Source organism: Python bivittatus, unplaced genomic scaffold (assembly GCF_059951505.1).
Source record: "Python bivittatus isolate LINGU-HERP-01145 unplaced genomic scaffold, Pbiv_v1 ctg000430_np1212, whole genome shotgun sequence".
In the NCBI taxonomy this organism is placed as follows: Eukaryota; Metazoa; Chordata; class Lepidosauria; order Squamata; family Pythonidae; genus Python; species Python bivittatus.
Window position 1 is genome coordinate 4,058,543 of NW_028277071.1, and position 23,162 is coordinate 4,081,704.

Here is a 23,162-nt window from a genome sequence, read left to right on the forward strand (position 1 = left end):
AAAACAAAACATACATAAACTAATTACAGCAGAAGCTTTCCAAGAGAAAGAACCAACTTGGCAATTGTTTAACTCTATGAAGGTAACTATCTCTTACTACATGTGAAAAATCACCAAGTATTTTATTTTAGAAAGACTAGAAGGATTTCTCATGTGTACAAACTCTCCCTAGGAGCTACTGAACTTTGCAGAGAAAGGACAATTGTCTTCACATTAACTCCTTTTTTTTTTTTTTTTTAGGGAATGATGAATATGATCCAGATTTAAAAATGGCTAACACTAGGTCTACCATGGATCTGCTTGAGAAAATTTGTATGAGAAAATTTCTATAAGTAGGATTAATGGTGGAATTATATTTTTAATATTTAGCTGTTACCTTCCAAATTAATGGTAGAATATATGTGGAGTTATTTCCAATATATTGGATATGAAATCAGATAGTAATCAAGTTCAGAGTTATTACTCTTGAAAATGGGTCTCTCAGCAAGCAATTGTACTGAAGGGATTTATTATTTTTCAATTGAATTGCAGGTTACTAACTCAGACCTATCAACACATCTTGGCTCTCGTATTTGCTGTAAAGGAGATTAATGGAAATCCCCAGATTTTAACCAATGTCACCCTTGGCTTCAACATCTATAACAACTTTTTTAATCCAAAACTTACATACGCAGCTACAATGGAAATTCTCTCTACACCAGACAGATTCATCCCAAACTATAAATGTGATTTCAAGAATAATCTGGTAGCAGTCTTTGGAGGACCTAACTCCAATGATTTTCTTGACATAGCAACTATTCTGAGTCAATACAAGATTGCACAGGTGGGTTTTTTTCCATGAACAGCAAACAAGAAAAAAAAATGAAGAAATTGTCCACAATTCCTTTTCCCATTAGATAGGAAAGACTTTGAGATCTGCGGGGTGGGTACTGGCAGGCCAGTATTATTTCTCCAGGAAACCTGGATAAATGTCACCTTCCTCTTTTGGTCACACTAGCATGTCTGTAACTAACTCGTGGTCATATGATGTCAAAATTTTATTAACATCAGTCTATGCTCCCAGTCTATTTCAAGCAACACAATCATAGGAATAAAAATATGCAGCGTTTTACTGGGGGGGAAATGCTTTTTTTGTGTGTGTGGAGCAAACCCTTCTGCTTTCTTGCTTTCATTCTGCTTTTCCAATTGCATTCAATTAGCTTGCATATACTTCTGCTCCAGAGGTGAATAGACGAAATCAAGCAATTCCCTTCCATTGGATGTTCCCAAATGCTGATTATCAATATCATGGGATTCTCCAGCTGTTACTATATTTCCAGTGGACATGGATGGGCATATTTTATGTTAGCACTGGCAGTCAAACAGAATTATTGCTCCGGAAAGTGTTACCTTTCTTTTCACAGCGTGGCATCTGTTTTGACTTCATTGAAAAGTTACCTGGTGGGATGATCGATGACACTGAGATGCTTTTCGAAGCAACCCAGGCCAAAGTAAGCCTTGCTGTGAACAGTGCAGTTAATACAGTGATCTTTCATGGAGAATTTTATAGTGTAGCATTTTTATGGATTTTACTCCAAGTTTCAGAATATGATGATATGGCAGGAAAAAAAGCAAAGGTCTGGATCATGACAGCAGATGTGGACTTTTCATCAGTTCTGTTTCAAAGAAGCTGGAGCATTCATTTCCTCCATGGTGCTGTATCTCTGGCAATTCAGTCACAAGAAGTGTCAGGATTCCAGAAATTTGTTGAAATGAGGAATCCTATATTGCATAAAAGAGATGGCTTCCTAAAAGAAATTTGGCAGGATGTATTTAGTTGTCTGCTTCCAAACTCTACCACTGACCCAAAGGAAGGGCAAGTCTGCACTTTAGAGGAGAAGCTGGAGACTCTCCCTCTAACTGTGTTTGAAACAAGGATGACTGCCCACAGTTACAGTGTCTACAATGCTGTCTATGTTGTTGGATGTGCTTTGCATGCCCTGTATTTATCCATAGACCAGCAAAGCTCAGGGGTGACATGGAAACTTCTTCAACAGCAGTTATGGAAGGTAAATCTCCTGATTAGGGTAGTGCAGGATATCTCACCATATCTGTTGATGTGACAGTAACATTACAAACTTATTTCATTTTACTGATCCCTGTGAGATGTTTGGGATCTGAGATCTTCATCTTTCCATGAAGAAAAATCAATGTTTTCTTCAAGTCAGGTGCATGTATGAACATCTTTGGCTCAAGCATATCACCAAAGCAAAAGGTTGGGTGAACTGCCCCATGCTGTACATTTTTAATTAGCACTTCTGTTTTGATTTCTACAAGTGTCCTAGGTTCCAGTTCTCATCCAGTAGAACTGTACTCCCATAAAAGTTTATTCCAAACTGCATGTGAATTATTTTCCTTCACTTGATGATGAGAACCATTTCTCCACATTGAACTCTCTCCATTATCTTTGTAAGAATGAATAACATGCATTGCAGACTTTATCTGGTTTTGATTTTGCACTATTTTTCACTAAGAAGCATTTATGCAGAGGAAGGAAATTAGTCTCATGTTCATTGTCATCCTCTGATCCAAAATGTTTGGTTTTTCTAAAGGGATCTCCTTTTAAAATCCCACCAACTAGATCTATGACTTCCTGAGTCTGCCAGATACATAGGGATCGCATGTCATTTCAAAACAGAATATTTCCTTTCTGTACTTCAGAGGGGCTTTGTAGCAAAATATTTTATAAGATGATCTTCTACTGCAAGCTCTAAGTGCAATTCTAGTTTTCACTTCTAGAACTATGCAGTTTTCCTATTTTCAGGTATCTGATTGAGAACCCTGTACAATTTTATTCTACTTTGCATAGAAATTAGTTTGTTATACCTTTCATCTATTATCACATATTCATCTCAGTATATCAACATAAGGTTGCATGAAGTTACTTGCTCATTCATATTTTTTTTTAAAAAAAAATATTTTTAATTTTACTTTCATATTGTGATCATATACTTTTGGAAAAGATGTGGGAGAAGATAAAAATGATACCAGCCTCATTTTGATCATGAACTGTTACAATTGAGATTTTTCAATTCCATTAAATATGTGTATGTATGTGTGTGTGTGTGTGTGTGTGTGTGTATATATATATATATATATATATATATATATATGTGTGTGTGTGTGTGTGTGTGTGTGTGTGTTTGCAACTTGTGTGTGTGTGTGTATGGAAACAGGTGGATAGCTTAGTGGTTAGAGCACTGCTCTTTGACTCGGGAGACTGGGGTTCAAATCTTAGCTGGTCTCTCTCTCTCTCTCTCTCTCTCTCTCTCTCTCTCTCTCTATATATATATATATATATATATATATATAAAATTCCCCTCTTGCCCCTCTGGGTGATCTGTGTCTTCCTCAATCTTGGGTTCTCTACCAGAGGCCTGGGAGTTTGAGGATCCTGCACAGAATCTTAGCCGTTCCTAGCACTGCACTCTTCTGGACAGAGAGCTCTGAGATTGTTCCTGGGATCTGTTGGAGTTACTCTCTCAGCTTAGGAGTCACAGCCCTGAGTGCTCCTACCACCACTGGGACCACTTTGGCCTTTACTTTCCACATCCTCTCTAGTTCTCCAGCTTCTCATACTCCTTCTTCCTGATGTTGCTGTCACTTGGCACCACTACATCTATCATCACAACTGTCTTCTGGTCCTTGTCTACTACCACAATGTCTGGTTCATTGGCCAGTATCTTCCTGTCCTTCTGGATCTGGAAGTCCCACAGGATCTTAGCCCGGTTATTCTCCACAACCTCTGTGGAATCTCCCATCTGGACTTGGGAGGGTCTAGCCCATACACTGTGCAGATGTTCCTGTACACAATGCCAGCTACTTGGTTGTGCCAATCTCTTTTATCTCTTGTCACATGGACAAGACAAGGTGTGTGAGTATGTATATATATATATACAATGTGTGTGTGTATATATAAAACAAAGCAGCTGGATACGGTAATGATTAGAATACCGCTTTGATGCGAGAGACCAGGGTTCTAATCCTGCCTGGTATCTACCTTACCAGTAGGGGTCCTTGAGGAAAGACCCCCAATGCTTCAAATATGAGAGTGACATGAATTAAAACAGTCATGCCGACTCAGACGTTGTCCAGATTAACAAGGTATATCTCAGATCTTGGAGAACCAGGACATATATATGAGATATATTTGATATATGCACTGGATATACATCCAGTACAGTGCAAGGGACAGCTAAGATACTGCAGAGAACTCTCAAACTCCCAGGCCTCTGATAGAGGACTCAAGATTGAGGAACACACATACCACCAAGAGGGGTGAGAAGGGATTTTTTAAATAAATATATAGTAATATCAATCTATTAACTCTTGAAGGTCCTTTTATAGACACACACTGGTTTGGAGGTTTTCAATATATTAGGTCAGTCCTATTAGATTTGTAGAAGAATGTCATTTTTTTTATAAGAAATAAATGCATGTTTTATAATTTGTGGCATATCTCCTCAGAGATTAAGTCTGCAATACCTTATTAATATATTTTTTAGAATGATAGGAAGCTTACGATTCCACTTCCATGAAGACAACGATGCAATCTTACATCTAATGTACTATAATAGTGCTGAGTGTTTTTGCAATGTATTAACAGTAAACCATCATCTCTTTTCCAACTTTTTCCTCCTTGCTGTTTAGCTTCACCATTTTCTGAGAGGTCTTTCATTTAATAACAGTGCTGGGGACAAGATTTCCTTTGATGAAAATGGTGAATTTGTAGGAGGATTTGATATTATAAACTGGGTCACGTTCCCAAACCAGTCCTTCCTCAGAGTTAAAGTTGGAACCATCGATCCAGAAGGACTCTCACATCAACTGCTGACCATTTCAGAGGACGGCATCATCTGGCCCACCTGGTTCAATCAGGTAGACTCCATCTCATGTCCACATTGACTGATCACTTTACCCAATATTCCAAGGATGTTCACATAAACCTAACACAACTGCTTTGATTTCGGTTGAGTATTTTTGTCTTTAAATATTTAAAAAAATGACCAAGAGCTGAGCAGATCAGACGCATGAGAATATGGATTTATTTAGTATATTGTCAAGTGACTATTCTGGTAAAATATATATTCTATTTTGCCTTGTTTTTGTTCAGTCATGGGAGTTGCTGGGGAATCTGAGTCCTTCTCGGAATTAGTTCAATATCCAAGTGATATATGGGGGCACACTAGGTAGGTTAGGTGACATTTTGCACAGTGGGACCCAAACTGTACACTTTATGGGGGCACTCTCAGCTATGGTCATTGGCTTTAAAGCCCTGTTCCTTTTTATTTAGTGAGCAGAGCATACGCTACACATTGAAATGATAAGGATATGGTTGTGGGATGTGCGTGGCATTTCGAGTTACTGACTATCTCTGTACATGCTCCTGGAGCCTTATGTACTTGTATGAGACATTGCAGTGCAAGGATCAGCGAAGAGCTTCTGTTCTGATGTCACAATATATATTTTCCTTATCCTGGAGTCATTATCCCTGCAGACACATTTGTCAGTTTATTCACCAATATATGAAAGATATAATGTTATGGAGTGGTGATTCCCCCCCCCCCTCCGATTAGATTTATGCAACTTATATTAAGATCTAAACAATGATGTCTAAAAGGATATTGATAAATCATATTTGTGACATTCTTTTCCAAATATCCTCAGTATTTTCTGAATATTTCTGGTAAATTTCTGTTAAATGATGAATTTTCTTGTGGGGAGAATTTCAGTCCTTCCCTGAAAAAACTTGACAAAATGACCTCCCACCACATGTGGCCAAAACTGCAGTGGGAGAAGATTTCTGAGCACAACTCTGGTTCTAAGCTTAATATTGCTGAAGTTCATCTACAGAAGAACACAGTATATTTTCATCTTTCTATGCCTTTCCAGAACAAAAACAATATGCCAATGGCAAAAAAAACAGGAAGGAAAACCAAGCAAATTGGGATAAAAGTGATTAAGAGAAAAAATTCAGGGAGATTAGATTTACTTGCTTATTTCTGAGGAAAAGAATATGATACCAATCAATTGTTTTAATGGGTTTAAGTATATTATTTTCTTGGCACTGGCCAGAGGTCTTCTTTCAAGTGTGTCCCTCTGAATTACTTAGCTTTGATTTTCTTCAGAACCAGAGGCAGCCACAGGATCCAGAGGTTAACCTGGCAATAATAAAATGTGTGTCCTTAAATTCATAATTTAGGAGAGGTAATCTAGTGTGGAGTAAGGTGTCAATCTTCCTCTTGGCCTGATTGAATCATGGGCCTCAAATTATTTCTGTTTCTGTATGCCATTTCAGCTGAGTCCGGGAGGATGGGAAGATGCTCTTCAGCACCACAGTCTCAACATGTTACAACTTCAATCTCTGAATACGATTTCCAAATATGTTAGCATATTTTTATTTCCTTCATGGGCAGGTATCGCCTCTCTCCCTGTGTAATGATAATTGCCCTCTAGGTTACCGAAAGACCCCACAAGAAGGAAAACCATTTTGCTGCTATGACTGCCTTCCATGTCCACAGGGAAAGATCACAAATCAGAGAGGTAAGAGATGTTGTGAAAGATATTGGATGTCCTCCATCATTTAGACATCACACTCAATTTCCTAAACATGTATAACTTTTCACAACTGAATACCCCATTTCTACTGGAAACGGGGGACTGTATGATCCAAAGTTTTTCTTTTGAAATTCTTTCTTTCTCTCTTGTGATTTACTATCAGGTGAAAGTTTGAGAAAAGAGTGATTAACGGAATATAGAATATATCTTGTATTAAGGCATCTTTGAAGTCCTTTTAAGGTTTGAATGAATTCAAACAATCTCAGTATGAATCTTTTTCTTATTCAGTGTAGGATGTTTATAAATACCTTTGAGATATTTTTGCTTTTTAGAATAAATAACTAAATAAATAAAATGGACTAATATTTTTATCCAAGCAGAAATCCACAAGACTATGCCATTACTATTATTATTATTTACATTGTAAACCACCTGATTTGCTGTCTCCCAAGGACTCATTTCCTCTAACATATATTTCCAATATATGCCTCTTATATCATCATTCTCAGACTGCTGACCTCTCAGCCATCTTTTGCTTTTTACTTATATTTGTTTTCCAGACATGGACAAATGCTTCCAGTGCCCAGAAGATCACTATCCAAACAATAACCAGGCTTTCTGCCTTCTCAAGTACATCTCTTACCTCTCTTATGAAGAAACATTAGGAAGCAGCTTGATGACAGTGGCCATTATCCTTTCTTTCACCACAGTTCCTGTACTAGGCATCTTCCTGAAGTACCACAACACTCCCATTGTCAAGGCCAACAACCGCAGCCTCTCCTACACCCTCCTCATCTCCCTCCTCCTCTCCTTCCTTAGTTCTCTGCTTTTCATCGGTCGACCCGTGAAGATGACTTGTCTCCTTCGACAGACTGCTTTTGGGATCATCTTCTCAGTGGCTGTTTCCTGTATGTTGGCCAAAACTATCACGGTGGTCTTGGCTTTCATGGCCACCAAGCCGGGATCAAGGATGAGGACATGGGTGGGGAAAAGACTGGCCTTTTTCATAGTTCTTTCCTGCTCCCTTATTCAAACTCTTCTTTGTACTGTGTGGCTGGGAATCTCACCCCCCTTCCCGGACTTTGATATGCGCTCCTTCATCTCTGAAATCATTGTGGAATGCAATGAAGGGTCAGTTATCGTGTTTTATAGTGTCTTGTCTTTTATGGGCTTCCTGGCTATTGTCAGTTTTATTGCAGCTTTCCTAGCTAGGAAGTTACCACACACTTTCCAGGAAGCCAAATCCATCACGTTCAGCATGCTGATGTTCTGCAGTGTGTGGTTGTCCTTTGTCCCTGCCTACATGAGCACCAAGGGGAAGTACATGGTGGCTGTGGAGACTTTCTCCATCCTGGCCTCCAGTGGTGGGCTCCTGGCTTGTGTCTTTTTCCCCAAATGCTACCTTATTATAATTAGACCTGACCTTAATAAACGGAAGCACTTAATAAAAAGAGTAAATTAACCAATATGGTCAACAATAGTTACTTCATTTTTTCCCCCTCCACTAGTGGAACCACATTAGACAGGCTGCAATTAATCTTATTCAACAGTAATTTGAGACTTACCTTAAAGGGAATATTATGAGCATTCATAATTCTTTCTTAATAGAAGAGATTAGAAACAAAGTGCTGTAAATATCATTTTAGTTGGTGCAGTGGTAGATGAGGAAATAATGAATATGAGATATATAGTCTGTGAGTCAAAGCAGCTACAGTAAGTAAATTGTGTTTCAAACCAAGCTGTGACTATTTTGGTTGTTCTAAAGAGATGATTAGCCCAATCTGAAGTAACCCTGGTTGAAATCATACAGCTCATTCTTTAGGGTCTGTTCTATACTTAGTTGAGCATACTTTAAAAACCAAGTGTATTCACAGCACCTACAGCAAAGGCCTAAGATCCAGAAATACAAGTAGGAATTTTAAGAGAATTATATGCCATGACAGACCATCTAGAGGCCCCGGTTTGCATCATGTTGACTTCAAACACTTTTTTTTTTTTTAACTCAACAGCTTTTCTTGCAGCAAGTCTTTCTGTTAATATTCAGGTATGGTTCTCGTACAGAGAATCAATCTCTTCCTTTGAAGCATCTCTGGCTTTGAGTGGTTCACTAGCTGGATCTCCTTCAATAATCTCAATAGGCCGTCTTTTAGGGGGAATTGTCATCCTATGTGTGCAGTTGTCTGTCTAACTTCAGATCCAGTTTCTTCATATCCTTCTTATTCTGTAGATTAAAGGATTGATTAAATATCCTCTGTGATCTTCAGGGCTAGGAGTATAATGAAGTGGTGTCTAAAACACAATGGTTATCCTATAGTGGCCTGGCATGCAATTCACACTTGACTTGAAAATGTGAGCATCTTCTCTCTTTGGTGTGAGAGATGGAGAACTGCTTTTTGAAAAGAAGTTTTTTTTTTTTTTATGATTGCCATTCTTTGGGTGCTGATAGTATTTTTTCCCTAAGATTCTGTGCAAGATTTCTTTTACAAACTGCACTAAACATGAGCCCAGTATTCTTCATAAATGTTATCATCCAGGGAAGCTCATCATGGGCAGTATAATTTCCCAGTCATTCATTGTTACTAATAAGATCACATTCCAAAAACATCCCTTACAGGAAATGGAGTTTGACTCCATGTAAAGAGTTGGTCATATTTTTCAAACTCTACCATGCCCATATCTGTCTTTCACAATGCCAACTTTTTCTTTTTCCTTTTTTCATTTCAGGAGTACATAATATTAACACTGTCTCCAGGACTGTTAATGTCTGCAACAGCAGTTGTTATATTAACAGCTTTATTATTTATGAACAGAAATAAAGATATTCCTGCATATTTTTATGCTTATTGCACTGTATAAAAATTGGGGGGAGGGAGAATGGCTCCCAATTAGGCAACCTGAAAGTAGTCAAAAATACTATTTAGTACATTTAATATACTAGCTTTCAAATGGGAAAAAAAAATTCCAGGGAAGGGAAGGGAAGGGAAGGGAAGGGAAGGGAAGGGAAGGGAGACAAATCATAGCATACTCTATCATCTGTAAGTATATAATTGATATAAGTCATAATTCCCTCCTAGTTTTTATTGTTTCTCATTACTAGATAATAGTGTGTGTGTGTGTGTGTGTACTTATGTACATGAGCATATTTTATGTGTCTATGTGTGTAAGTTTGCTTTTAACTTCCACAGAACAATGGCTATATAGTACTGGATTAAAAACATGGATTCCCTCTTCCCTGATCTCCTGTCATACTCTGTATTCATGACAACATCCTTAGCAAACATATTGGTTAGGGTTAAGTGTTCTTCTGTATTAAATTGGAAATATGTGAAGGGTTCTTCTGAACAAAATAAATAATGTGGAATTTGGGATTATCCCCAGATCTAAACTAATTCCACCTTCTGCTTCAACACCTACAACATTTTTAGTGCTTGACATACTTACACAGCCACAATGCAGTTGATCTCTACACCAAGCCAATGAATCCCTTACTATAAATGTGACTTCCAGAACAATCTGGTAGCTGAAACAGAAGGCGTTTTTGAAAGGAGAAAAGAAAACGATTCCCCTTGGTCTGTAGGTTTGCTGAATTTATTTTCTTATGGATGATGACCAATCATAAATGCATATCTAAACACATGATAACTGTTTGAGACTCTTATATGCACAGTGTTGAAAGGTTTGATATTACCCACAATATCAAATGGATGGTGAAGTTGATGGAGTTTGCAGAGATGGCAAGTCACCATGATTAGAGAGCAGACACTAATTAAGTTTAATGCTGATTGGAAACCCCTTTTGGACTTTTTGGGCAAAAAAAAAAAAAAATGAAATTATGATACGTGGGTTTGATGACTAGAAAAAATAATAGATGATAGAAAAATGAACGTTATTTTGTAACCATAGAGTAAGAGTTCACTTGAAATTTATACCTATAATTGTTGTAAAAGAAAATCGGAAATAATTTCTTTATATTTCATTTATCTTTCTTTTTTTCTGCACTTTTGGCTTTGTTCTTTCCTTTTCTCTGCTCTTTTTTCTTCTCTTTATCTTAAATATTAGTTTCTGTTAGTTTTTATTTTCTTGTTTAAAAATTTTTTTTTTTGTTAACTTGTTTTACCTCTCCAGATAATTGTTTAAATAGCTTTCCAACTTCTTACATTCTTCTTTCGTCTCCTCTTTCATCTTTACAAGACTTTCACCCATTTTTCAAAAGCTGCCAATTTGGTATCAAGCGATTTAGTCAATTTAGTATCAAGTGATTTTGCAAATTTATTACCCAATTCCACAAATATTTTCTGAAGCAAATCTGGTGTAATTCCAGTGTTGTGTACCACAGCTCTTGGGGAAGGACCTTAGTGTCCTATTGACTTTGTATAGCTCCAGGCATTCACAGATCCATCTATGTGACATTGAGTAATAGGCTTTCTTGTATTCAATCCAGGCTGTGCTAAGATTGGTCTGTCTAGACCTTTAGTCTTGGGTGACTGCTCTATCTATGAGCAACTGGTGTTTTGAGCCTCTGGTGTTGTTCCCAATGCCCTTCTGAGCTGTGATGTAGTGGTCCATATGGTCCTGTAGCTTGGTGGCTATGATGCTGTTAGGACTTTCCATATTGTGAGGAGGCAACTTACTGAACAGTAATTGGCCAGTGCTGTCCCTTGTGGGGGTCTTTCATGATCAGCATTGTCCTTCCTTGTGTTAGCTAGTCTGGGTGGGTGCCTGCTGCTAGCAGCTGGTTCATCTGCGCTGCAAGGCTTTCATGCACTGCTATTAGTTTCTTTAGTCAGTAGTTGTGAATCATGTCTGGGCCAGGTGTTGTCCAGTACTTCATGTTCTTGACCCACTGTTGGATGTCTACTACTATGATGGTAACTGATTCCTGTTCTGGGAGATTGCCCTGGTCTGCTTTCAAGTCCTGTAGCTATTTTGCACTGGTGTTATGTGTCTTCTCTTTCTCCCAAAACTACTTCCAGTACTGTTCAGTTTCTGTTGTTGGTGGCTCTGCGGTTACTGTGTTGCTGCACTGCAATTGGGAATGCACCTTGGATGATTCTTAGCAGAACAGGGCATTTATCTTCTTGCCCTCTGCTTCTCTACTGTATCTACTTAGCCTGGCAGCCAGTGCTGTGAGTCTTTGTATAGCAGTCTCTAGGGCTTCAGATGGTGTCAGGTCCATGTATTTTTTCAGTAGCTGAGTCTTATCTTTAACCTCCACACCCTTTGTAATTCCATTAGCTGACTAACTTCTCTCCAAGTGGCCTTGATCTTAGCCTCCAACCTAATTTTACGGGGGTGGTGGTAGTATGTACTGCTGTTCTTCTTGATCATGTGGCCAGGCATCTCAAGGATTACAGCAGCTGTAGTGTATACCAGTTCATTGATTTGAGTTATGGTGGTAGTAGGGATTGCCGTGAGGGCTCTATTAGCATCTTCTAGCATACTATCTGATGGCACTTCTCCACTGAGCCTTGGTAATCAGTCTTGAGAGATGATTACAGCTAGTTTATCCATGATCTTATGCCTCATATCAGCTTTTGTGTTCTGTAATGGCAAGGGTGGCAGTTACATTCCAGGTTCAAGTGTTAGTTGCACATCTAGTTGTTCTGTCGGGTCTCCTTGAGTCTGGAATGTAATGTGTAGTTGGTCTATCTCAAGTAGTGAGATCAGCTTCCTTTTCAATATGTTGAAGCATTGGGTAACTAGCTATAGTATTTCTCAGTTAGTATGGATGTAGCTCTTCTGTCCATCCATATATATGTTCTGGTTTTCCAACATCTGATGTTGACCATGTTAACCAGGTGAAGTCCGAGCTGGCACGACTCTCTTAATTTATGTCACTCTCATATTCTAGTTAGGCAGCTGAAGTATTAAGGGGTCTTTGCCCAAGGGCAAAGTAGGGACCTACTAGTAGGGACCTACTAGTAAGGTAGGTACCACCAAGCATTCAAAACCTGGTCTCCTGCAGTCATCAATAAGTTGAATGAGAAGGGGATACAGAAACTCAACCATAGGGTTTAGAGGGAATTTATTCTACAATTTGACTTTTCTAACATAATGAATGTAAATTTCATCTTGAGAAGTCGATCAGTATCAATAGAGATCTGTTCCTCACTGAGGTTTTAGTCTTCATGGGTCAGTAGTTAGGACTATGAATCTTTCCTAGGGGTCCCTGTCTCTCTTTTTGTTTCTGCTGAAGAATTGGTGCCAGATCCCTTTGCCTTTTGTGCACTGCTACCATCTAGTGTTTAATCACACTGTTACAGTCCAATTCTGATAGCCCTAAATATGTGGGATTTGGAAATCCATGTACAGTTCAATCAATATCTCAATTTCTTTATATTTGATTGCAGGTTGCATCATTTATAGTACATTCAGAAAAGTTTCAACATATTCTGGGATAAAATTTACTTAAGCAAGAGTGCTCGAGACAGCACCCATCTTGAACTTCTAGGCCTTCTGTTTTTAGCATCTCATGAACATGCACAGATTTCAACTTAAGGCAAATCTCATGAAAAACATTCTTCAGAAGTTACTCACCTGTTTTGATCACATCCCCCCCCCCCGCCCCTGCATCCTTTGGTTTAGGTCGTTACAAACCTTGGCCTAATTGCACCCTGAGAATAAGCTGAAAACTCTCTGTGCAATACCAGGAAAAACATATTTTTTTTTCCCCTTCACTGTTTTGAACAATGAAGAACTCTGGTGAGATAATCATCTGCCCTGTCTTTATAAATTTGATTGAGTTCTTCTTTCAATTTGGCAATTCCCTGTAAAAGACAACAGGGCATTGCCAGTCTGCTACTTTAAGGCTAAAGGATGCTTCAGACATTCCCTTTGAAATTAGCTTATTAGCTAGAAGTTCGTTGTCCACTTCCTTGGTTTCCAGTTGAATCCTGGCTATTCCATTGGAGAATACTCCACCGGTCATGGGGGATATGAATAGATGTTTTACAGGAAGATTTTCATATGTGACAGTTGGGATGTTTGTCTTAGGGATACTTCCTAGGAGTGTTTGGAAAGTTTCCTCTTCAAAAGGCACTAGCAGTGACCCCAGTCCCTTTGTTCACAAATACCATGAACCACGAGACCTCATTCTTGGTGGTATAATTTCTCACAGCATTGTATCTTCAGAGAATTTCATGTTCAGAAGACATCCTTTGGAAGACTTCTTTGTTGAATCTCTGTGAGGAGTTGGATGCTTTTGACCTCTATTGTATCTCTATCCTGGTAATCCTCAGAAGTCATGACAGGACAGTTTGCTTATTGTTCTGGCAGGGGAGGGAGGTGGGGTGGGGTGGGAATTTCTGCTTGCAAATGATTCTTTCTTTTTCATTACCCTAACCTTGATGAAGAGAAGGAGGATCTGGAGCACTAATATTGGAAATAATATTTAGAACGATACACACACACACATACACACACTCACATCTATATCTATGTCTATCTATATCTGTCCTTGTGGAAGTCACCATTTTAAAACTTATATGTGGATCTTTTGTCTGTGAAACAACAGAGAAGCAAGATCCATTTTTTCACTGTCTGCTTACCAACTGATAGATGATAGAAAGAGGTAGATAGAGATAGAGAGATAATATTAATTACAGCCAATGAACCTATAAAACGAAACATATATAAACTAATTACAGCAGAAAGATTTCAAAGAGAAATTTCCAACTTGGCAATTATTCTCTACAAAGGTAACAATTTCATAATCCCTTTGAAAAAAATTTTATTTTAGAAAGACCAGAAAGGATTCTGATCTGTACAAACTCTCCCTAGGAGCTACTGAACCGTGCAGAGAAAGGACAATTGTCTCCACATTAACTCCTTTTTTTTTTTAGAAAGAATGAAGAACATGATCCAGATTTAAAAATGGCTAGCATTAGTTCTACCATGGATCTGTTGAGAAAATTTACATACCAGACTTTGTACAAGTAAGAATATCGGTGAATTATATTTTTAATATTTACCTATTACCTTCTAAATTAATGGTACTGCATATGTGGAAATATTTCCCATGTATTTTATATGAAATCAGATAGAAGCCAAGTTCAGAGTTAATAATACTGAAAGTGGGTCTCTCAGCAAAGAATTGTACTGAAGGGATTTATTATTTTTCAATTGAATTGCAGATTCGTAACTCAGACCTATCAACACATCTTGGCTCTTGTTTTTGCTATAAAAGAGATTAATGGAAATCCCCAGATCTTAACCAATGTCACCCTTGGCTTCAACATCTATAACAACTTTTTTGATACAAAACTTACATACGCAGCTACAATGGAAATTCTCTCCACACCAGAGAGATTCACCCCAAACTATAAATGTGATTTCACGAACAATCTGGTAGCCGTCATTGGAGGACCTAACTCTAATGATTTTCTTCACATAGCAACTATTCTGAGTCAATACAAGATTGCACAGGTAGGGTCTTTTTTTTTTTTAATGAACAGTGAAAAAAAAGAAGAAGAAATATTCCATAATGCCCTTTCCTGTTAGATAGGAATGAGTTTGAGATCTGTGGGGTGGGTATCCCATGATCCCAGTCTATTTCAAGCAACACAATGATAGGATTAAAAATATCCAGTGTTTTACTGGGGAAAAAAATGCATTTCTTTTGGAACATACTTTTCTGCTTTTTCACTTTCATTCTGCTTTTACAATTGTATTCAATTAGCTTGCATATTCTTCGGCTCCAGAGGTGAATAGACGAAATCAAGCCTTTCACTGGATGTTCCCAAATACTGATTATCAGTATCAAGGGATTCTCCATCTGTTACTATATTTCAGGTGGACATGGATGGGCATATTTTATAATGATATTGGCAGTCAAACGGAAGTATTGCTCCGGAAAGTGTTGCCTTTCTTTTCACAGCATGGCATCTGTTTTGACTTCATTGAAGAGATATCCGGCATGATGTTAGATGAGGCTGAAGTGTTTGTGGAAGCCACGCAGGCCAAAGTAAGCCATGCCATGAACAGCACAGCCAATACAGTGCTCTTTCAAGGAGAATTTCAGAGTGTAGCATTTTTATGGTTTTTACTCCAAATTTCAGAATATGATAATATGGCAGGAAAAAAAACAAAGGTCTGGATCATGACAGCAGATGTGGACTTTTCATCTGTTCTGCTTCAAAGCAGCTGGAGCGTTCATTTCCTCCACGGTGCTTTATCTCTGGCAATTCAGTCACAAGAAGTGTCAGGATTCCAGAAATTTGTTGAGATGAGGAATCCTTTATGGCATAGAAGAGATGGCTTCCTGAAAGAAATTTGGCAGCAGGTCTTTAATTGTCTGCTTCCAAACTCTACCGCTGACCCAAAGGAAGGGAATGTCTGCACTGGAGAGGAGAAGCTGGAGACTCTCCCTGTAACCGTGTTTGAAACAAGGATGACTGCCCACAGTTACAGTGTCTACAATGCTGTCTATGCTGTTGCACATGCTTTGCGTGCCCTCTATTCATCCATAAACCAGCAAAGATCAGGGGTGACATGGAAACTTCTTCAACAGCAGCCATGGAAGGTAAATCTCCTTAACATTCATTGTAGATCTTTATTTCATTTTGGTTTTGCCCTGGTTTTCACCAAGAAGCAATTGTGTAGAGGAAGGAATCTAGTCTCATGTTCATCTTTATCCTGTGATCCAATTTTTTTTTTTTTTTTTAGTTTTCCAAAAGGAATCTCCTTATACAATCCCACCAACTAGATCTATAATTTTCTGAGTCTTCCAGACACATTGGTAACAAAGGTGATTTCAAAACAGAAAAATTTTCCTTTGTAGCAAAACATTTTATCCTCTACTTATAAGCTTTACATGGAAATTTAGTTTTGAGTTTTCACTTCTAGAACTATGCAATTTTCCTATTTTCAAGTATCTCATTGAAAGCCCTGTACAATTTTATTCTATCTTGCATATCATTTGCTTGGTTACACCTTACATCTATTATCACATATTCATCTCACTACATCAGCATAAGGTTGCATAAAGTTAATTGTTGAGCCATATTTGTTTTTTTTATTATTATTTTTTTAATTTTATTTTCATACTGTTGTTATATGCTTTTGGAAAACATGAGGGAGGTAATAAAAATGATACTAGCCTCATTTTGACCCTGCCTTACCAGTAGGGGTCCTTGGGGAAAGACCCCTTAATGCTTCCTCTGCCTACCTTGAATATGAGAGTGACATGAACTAAGAGAGTCATGTTGGCTCAGATGTTGCCCAGATTAACAAGGTGCATCTCAGATGCTGAGGAACCAGGACATATATATGAGATATATTTGATATATGCACTGGATATATATCTAGCTAAGATATATATAGCTAAACTACAGCTAAGATACTGCACAGAACCCTCAAACTCCCAGGCCTCTGATAGAGGACCCAAGACTGAGGAAGACACAGATCACCAATAGGGGTGAGAGGGAATTTTTTTTTCTTTTTTAATATAATACCTTGAATGTTGCAACTGTTGAAGGCCATTATATAGCCAAACACTGGTTTGGAGGTTTTCAATATATTAGGTAAGATATGTTAGATTTGTAGAAGAATGTCATGTTTTTTGCATAACAAATAAATAATTTTTTAATAGTTTTTGGGAAATCACTTCAGAGATTCAGCCTGCAAAAACTTATTAATCATTTTTTTTCTTAGAAGGATAAGAAGCTTGAGATTCCATATCCATGAACACAATGATGCAGTCTTACATCTAATGTTCTATAATAGTGCTGAGTGTCTGTTTCCTTCCTTGCTGACCTTCATCATATTGGTAACATAAACATGTTGCAAAGCCAATAGAGGCTAATATGTGTGGTTCAGGGTTGAACTGTGGAGTCCTTGGGGTTCTCTGAGCTTGGTTGTTTTCTTGCAAACATTTCATTACCTGGCTAGGTAACATCTTCAGTGCTAGAATGGGGTGGGGTTTGCTCTCTGTTTATGTACTGTGGCATGCCCTGCCAGTGGTGGGGCTGGGGGTTTTGTTTTGTTCCTCTGGTAGTTCCTTGATTAAGGTATTGTTCACTGCTTGATTGTGTGCCTGGTGGTAATCTCTGCTTATCTGGGTGATGATTTCTGGTGAGGAGATGTTCTGGTCTTTTGTTTTCTTCACCTTTAGGTTTCTTTGGTCTAAATCCACCAGCCACACAATCAAGCAGCAAACAATACCCTGATCAAGGAACTACCAGAGGAACAAAACAAAACCCCCACCCCCACCAATACAAACAAGGCATGCCACTGCATATAAACAGAGAGCAAACCCCATCCCTTTCTAGCACTGAAGATGTTACTTAGCCTGGTAATGAAACGTTTGCAAGAAAAACAACCAAGCTCAGAGAACCTCAAGGACTCCACATGTTGCAAAGCATTAACCACAAACTGTCATACCATGCTTTTATCTCTTTTTCAACTTTTTCCTCCTCGCTGTTTAGCTTCACCATTTTCTGAGAGGTGTTTCATTTAATAACAGTGCTGGGGACAAGATTTCCTTTGATGAAAATGGTGAATTTGTAGGAGGATTTGATATTATAAACTGGGTCACGTTCCCAAACCAGTCCTTCCTCAGAGTTAAGGTTGGAACCATCGATCCAGAAGGACTCTCACATCAACTGCTGACCATTTCAGAGGACGGCATCATCTGGCCCACCTGGTTCAATCAGGTAGACTCCATCTCATGTCCACATTGATTGATCACTTTACCCAATATTCCAAGGATGTTCACATAAACCTAACACAACTGCTTTGATTTCAGCTGAGTATTTTTGTCTTTAAATACACATTCACACACACACACACACACACACACACACACAGACCCGACCAAGAGCTGAGCAAATCAGATACATGAGAATATGTATTTATTTAGTTGACTTCAAATGACTCTCATGGGAGTTGTTGGGGAATTTGAGTTCTTCTAGGGATAGATTCAATATCCAAGTGTTATATGGGGGCACAATGCAAAGGTTAGATGACAAATTATGGAGTGGGACCCAAACTTTACAACTTATGGGCGCACCCTCAGCTATGGCCACTGGCTTTAAAGCCCTGTTCCTTATTTTTTAATGAGCAGAGCATACGCTACACATTAAAAGGGTAAGGATATGATTGTGAGGTGTGTGTGGCATAGTCAGATCATTGTAAATGCTCCTGGAGCCTCATGTACTTGTATGCAACATTGCAGTGCAAGTATCAACTAAGAACTTCTGTTGTGATGTCACAATATATGTTTCCTCATTCTGGAGTCACTCTGCCTGCAGACAGAAAACTAGGAAGGAAAAGTAAGCATATTGGGAGGAAAGAGATTAAGAGAAAAAATTCAGGGTGGTTCAATTTACTTGCATGCTCTTGAGGAAAAAAAATCTGATATTAATGAATCATTTTAATGGATTTAAGTACATTGTTTTCTTGACACTGGCCAGAGATCTTCTTTCAAGTGTATCCCTCTGAATTACTTAGCTGTGATTTTCTTCAGAACCAGAGGCAGCCATAGGATCCAGAGGTTAACCTGGCAATAATAAAATGTGTGTCCTTAAGTTCATAATTTAGGTGAGGTAATCTAGTGTGGAGTAAGAAGGTGTCAGTCTTCCTCTTGGCCTAATTGCATCACTTTTATGAATCATGGGCCTGGAATTATTTCTGTTTCTGTGTGACATCGCAGCTGAGTCAGGGAGGATGGGAAGATGCTCTTCAGCACCACAATCTCAACATGTTATAACTTCAATCTCTGAATACGATTTCCAAATATATTAGTGTATTTTTATTTGCTTCATGGGCAGGTATCGCCTCTCTCCCTGTGTAATGATAATTGCCCTTCAGGTTACCGAAAGACCTCAAGAGAAGGAGGACCATTTTGCTGCTATGACTGCATTCCATGTCCACAGGGAAAGATCACAAATCAGACAGGTAAGAGATGTCATGAAAGATTCTGGATGTCCTCCATAATTTAAACATTATACTCAATTTCCTAAACATGTATAGCTTTTCACCACAGAGTACCCCATTTCAACTGGCAACGGAGGAGTATCTGAGCCAAAGCTTTTCATTTCAAAATTGTTTCTGTCTTTTGTGATTTACTAGCAGGTGAAAGTTTTTGAAAATAGTGATTAGAGGAATATGAAATACAACTTGTAATAAGGAATCTTTGAAGTCCATCTAAGCTTTGGTTGCATTCAAACAATCTCAGTAGGAATCTTTTTCTTATTCACTGTAGGATGGTTCATAAATATTTTTGGGATATTTTTGTTTTTTATACACACACACAAACACAGAAACAAAATTAAATAAAAATAAAATGAACTGTAATCAATTATTTTTATCCAAGTGGAAATCCACATGAAGAGTCTATGCTATTACACTTGTTGTTATTGTTATTTACATTTGTACACCATACAATTCTCTGTCTCACAAGGAATAGTTTCATTTTACATACATTTCCAATATATTTCTTTTATATCATCATTCTCATACTGGTGGCCTCTCAACCATCTCTTGACATTCTTCCTGTATTTGTTTTTCCAGACATGGACAAATGCTTCCAGTGCCCAGAAGATCACTATCCAAACAATAACCAGGATTTCTGCCTTCTCAAGTACATCTCTTACCTCTCTTATGAAGAAACACTAGGAAGCAGCTTGATGACAGTGGCCATTATCCTTTCTTTCACCACCATTTCTGTACTAGGCATCTTCCTGAAGTACCACAACACTCCCATTGTCAAGGCCAACAACCGCAGCCTCTCCTACACCCTCCTCATCTCTCTCCTCCTCTCCTTCCTTTGTTCTCTGCTTTTCATTGGTCGACCCGTGAAGATGACTTGTCTCCTTCGACAGACTGCTTTTGGGATCATCTTCTCAGTGGCTGTTTCCTGTATATTGGCCAAAACTATCACTGTTGTCCTTGCTTTCATGGCCACCAAGCCAGGATCAAGGATAAGGTCATGGGTGGGGAAAAGATTGGCCTTTTCCATAGTTCTTTCCTGCTCCCTTATTCAAACTCTTCTATGTACTGTGTGGCTGGGAATCTCACCCCCCTTCCTGGACTTTGATATGCACGCCTTCATCTCTGAAATTGTTGTGGAATGCAGTGAAGGATCAGTTGTCATGTTTTATAGTGTCTTGTCTTTTATGGGCTTCCTGGCTATTGTCAGTTTTATTGCAGCTTTCCTAGCTAGGAAGTTACCAGACACATTCCAGGAAGCCAAATCCATCACGTTCAGCATGCTGATGTTTTGCAGTGTGTGGTTGTCCTTTATCCCTGCCTATATGAGCACCAAGGGGAAGTATGTAGTGGCTGTGGAGATCTTCTCCATCTTAGCCTCCAGTGCTGGGCTCCTGGCTTGTGTCTTTTTCCCCAAGTGCTACATCATCATGGTGAGGCCTGATCTGAATAAACGGGAGCACTTAATAAAAAGAGTAAATTAACCAATATGGTCAACAATGTTTACTTCTTTTTTGCCCTTCCACTAGTATATTAGATAGTTTGCAATGAATCTTATCTGACAGTAATTTGTGACTTATTTTGAATGGAATATTATGAGTATTTATAATTCTTTCTGAATAGAAGAGATTAGAAATTAAGTGTTGTAAATATAATTTTAGGGTGCAGTGATAAGAGAGGAAATGATGAATGTGAGATGTATACTCTGTGACTCAAAGCGGCTACAGTAAGTAAACTGTGTTTCAAAGCAAGCTGTGACTATTATGGTTATTCTAAAGAGATGATTAGCCCAATCTGAAGTAACCGTGGTTGAAATCATACAGTTCATTCTTTAGGGTCTGTTCTGTACTTAGTTGAGCATACTTTAAAAACCAAGTGTATTCACAGCACCTACAGGCAAAGGCCTAAAATCCAGAAATACAAGTAAGAATTTTAAGAGAATTATATGCTGTGACAGGCCATCTGCAGGCCCCAGTTTGCATCATGTTGACTTTAAACACTTTTTTTTTTTTTTTTTAACTCAACAGCTTTTCTTGCAGCAAGTCTTTCTGTTAATATTCAGGTATGGTTCTCGTACAGAGAATCAATCTCTTCCTTTGAAGCATCTCTGGCTTGTGTAGGTCACTAGCTGGTCCTCCTCCAATAACCTCAATAGACCATCTTTTAGGTGGAATTGTCATCCTATGTCTGCTCTTGTGTGTCTCACTTCAGGTCCAGTTTCTTCATCTCCTTCTTATTCAGATTTGCTGACTGCATTTTACAGAAGCCTACATTCCACACATCAGAATTAGACTTTCTGCTGAGAAATGTTGTACTGTTGGTTTGGTCAATTTTCAAACACATAATTTCAATTACCATTGAAAGTAGGACTCCCAAAAATCTTTAGATTAAATTTTGAAGTGTCTTAATAGAACCAGCAGTAGCAGTAGTTGGAACATTTAGTACATTTTTAGTACTCATATTTTCTAAGGAATTGCCATGCCATGATAAACATCCCGGTGTCACATTTCTCTTGTATATCCTACAGCTTTTATTTCAGCTGTAAGAGGGGAAAAGAAGGAAGCATGAAGAGATTCCATTTTATAATGATCAGTGAAAGAAAGGACGCTTTAATTTTTACCCTAATCAAAAGGCCTTCAGTTGTATTTGGCTATAAAATAACTCTTAATAAAGATAGTATAGGTTGTGGAGAATAACATGGCTAAGAGCCTGTGGGACTTCCAGATCCAGATTGACAGGCAGGTACTGGCCAATGAACCAGATTTTGTGGTAGTAGACAACGGCCAGAAGACAGCGGTGGTGATAGATGTAGTGGTGCTGATGACAGCAACATCAGGAAAGAGTGTTAGAAGTTGGAGAAGAACCAGAGTCAGAAGGAGGAACTAGAGAGAAAGTGGAAAGTGAAGGCCAAAGTGGTCCCAATGGTGGTAGGAGCACTTGGGGCTTCATAAGCTGGAGGGTGGCTGCAACAGATCCAAGGAACAATATCAGAGCTCTCTGTCCAAAAAAGAGCAGTGCTGGGAATAGCTAAGAGATTTTGCAAAACCCTCAAATTTCCAGGCCACCGCTAGAAGACCTGAGATTGAGGAAGACAAGTACCACCTTAGAGGTGAAAAGGGATTGTTTTATATATTTATTTACACACACAAACATACACACACACACACACACACACACATACATACATACATACATATGAAGTGATCAGTCATCAATAAGTTTAATGAGAAGGGGATGTAAAAACTCAGCCATAGCGGTTAGAGGGGTTTATTCTACAATTTGACTTTTCTAACTGAATGAATGTGGATTTCATCTTGAGAAGTCAATCAGTACTAATAGAGATCTATTTCTTACAGAGATTTTAGTCTTCATGGGTCAGTAGCTAGGACTATGATTCCTCTCTAGAGGTCCCTGTCTCTCTTTGGGTTTCTGCTGAAAAATTGGTGCCAGATCCCTTTGCCTTTTGTGCACTGCTACCATCTAGTGTGTAATCACACTGTTACAGACCAATTCTGGTACCCCTAAGTACATGGGTGTTGGAAATCAATGTATACTTCAGTGAATATCTCCATTTCTTTATTTTTCATTACAGCTGGCATCATTTATAGCACATTCAGAAAAGTTTCTAGATATTCTGG

General features: G+C 38.4%; 2 protein-coding genes across 2 annotated transcripts; both read left to right on the top strand.

Moving 5' to 3' along the window:
• Positions 1-679: 679 nt before the first annotated feature.
• Positions 680-17,722, top strand: LOC112542442 (vomeronasal type-2 receptor 26-like). The gene is made up of 7 exons (XM_088144035.1): positions 680-823; positions 1,404-1,490; positions 6,456-6,582; positions 7,158-8,050; positions 15,473-15,559; positions 15,920-16,117; positions 17,708-17,722. The coding sequence occupies exons 1-7, from the start codon at positions 680-682 to the stop codon at positions 17,720-17,722; spliced, it is 1,551 nt and encodes a 516-aa protein (XP_088000161.1).
• A 2,386-nt stretch (positions 17,723-20,108) lies between these two features.
• Positions 20,109-21,008, top strand: LOC148215288 (vomeronasal type-2 receptor 26-like). The gene has a single exon (XM_088144036.1). It carries the CDS (start codon positions 20,109-20,111, stop codon positions 21,006-21,008), a length of 900 nt encoding a protein of 299 aa, XP_088000162.1.
• The last annotated feature ends 2,154 nt before the right edge of the window (positions 21,009-23,162 follow it).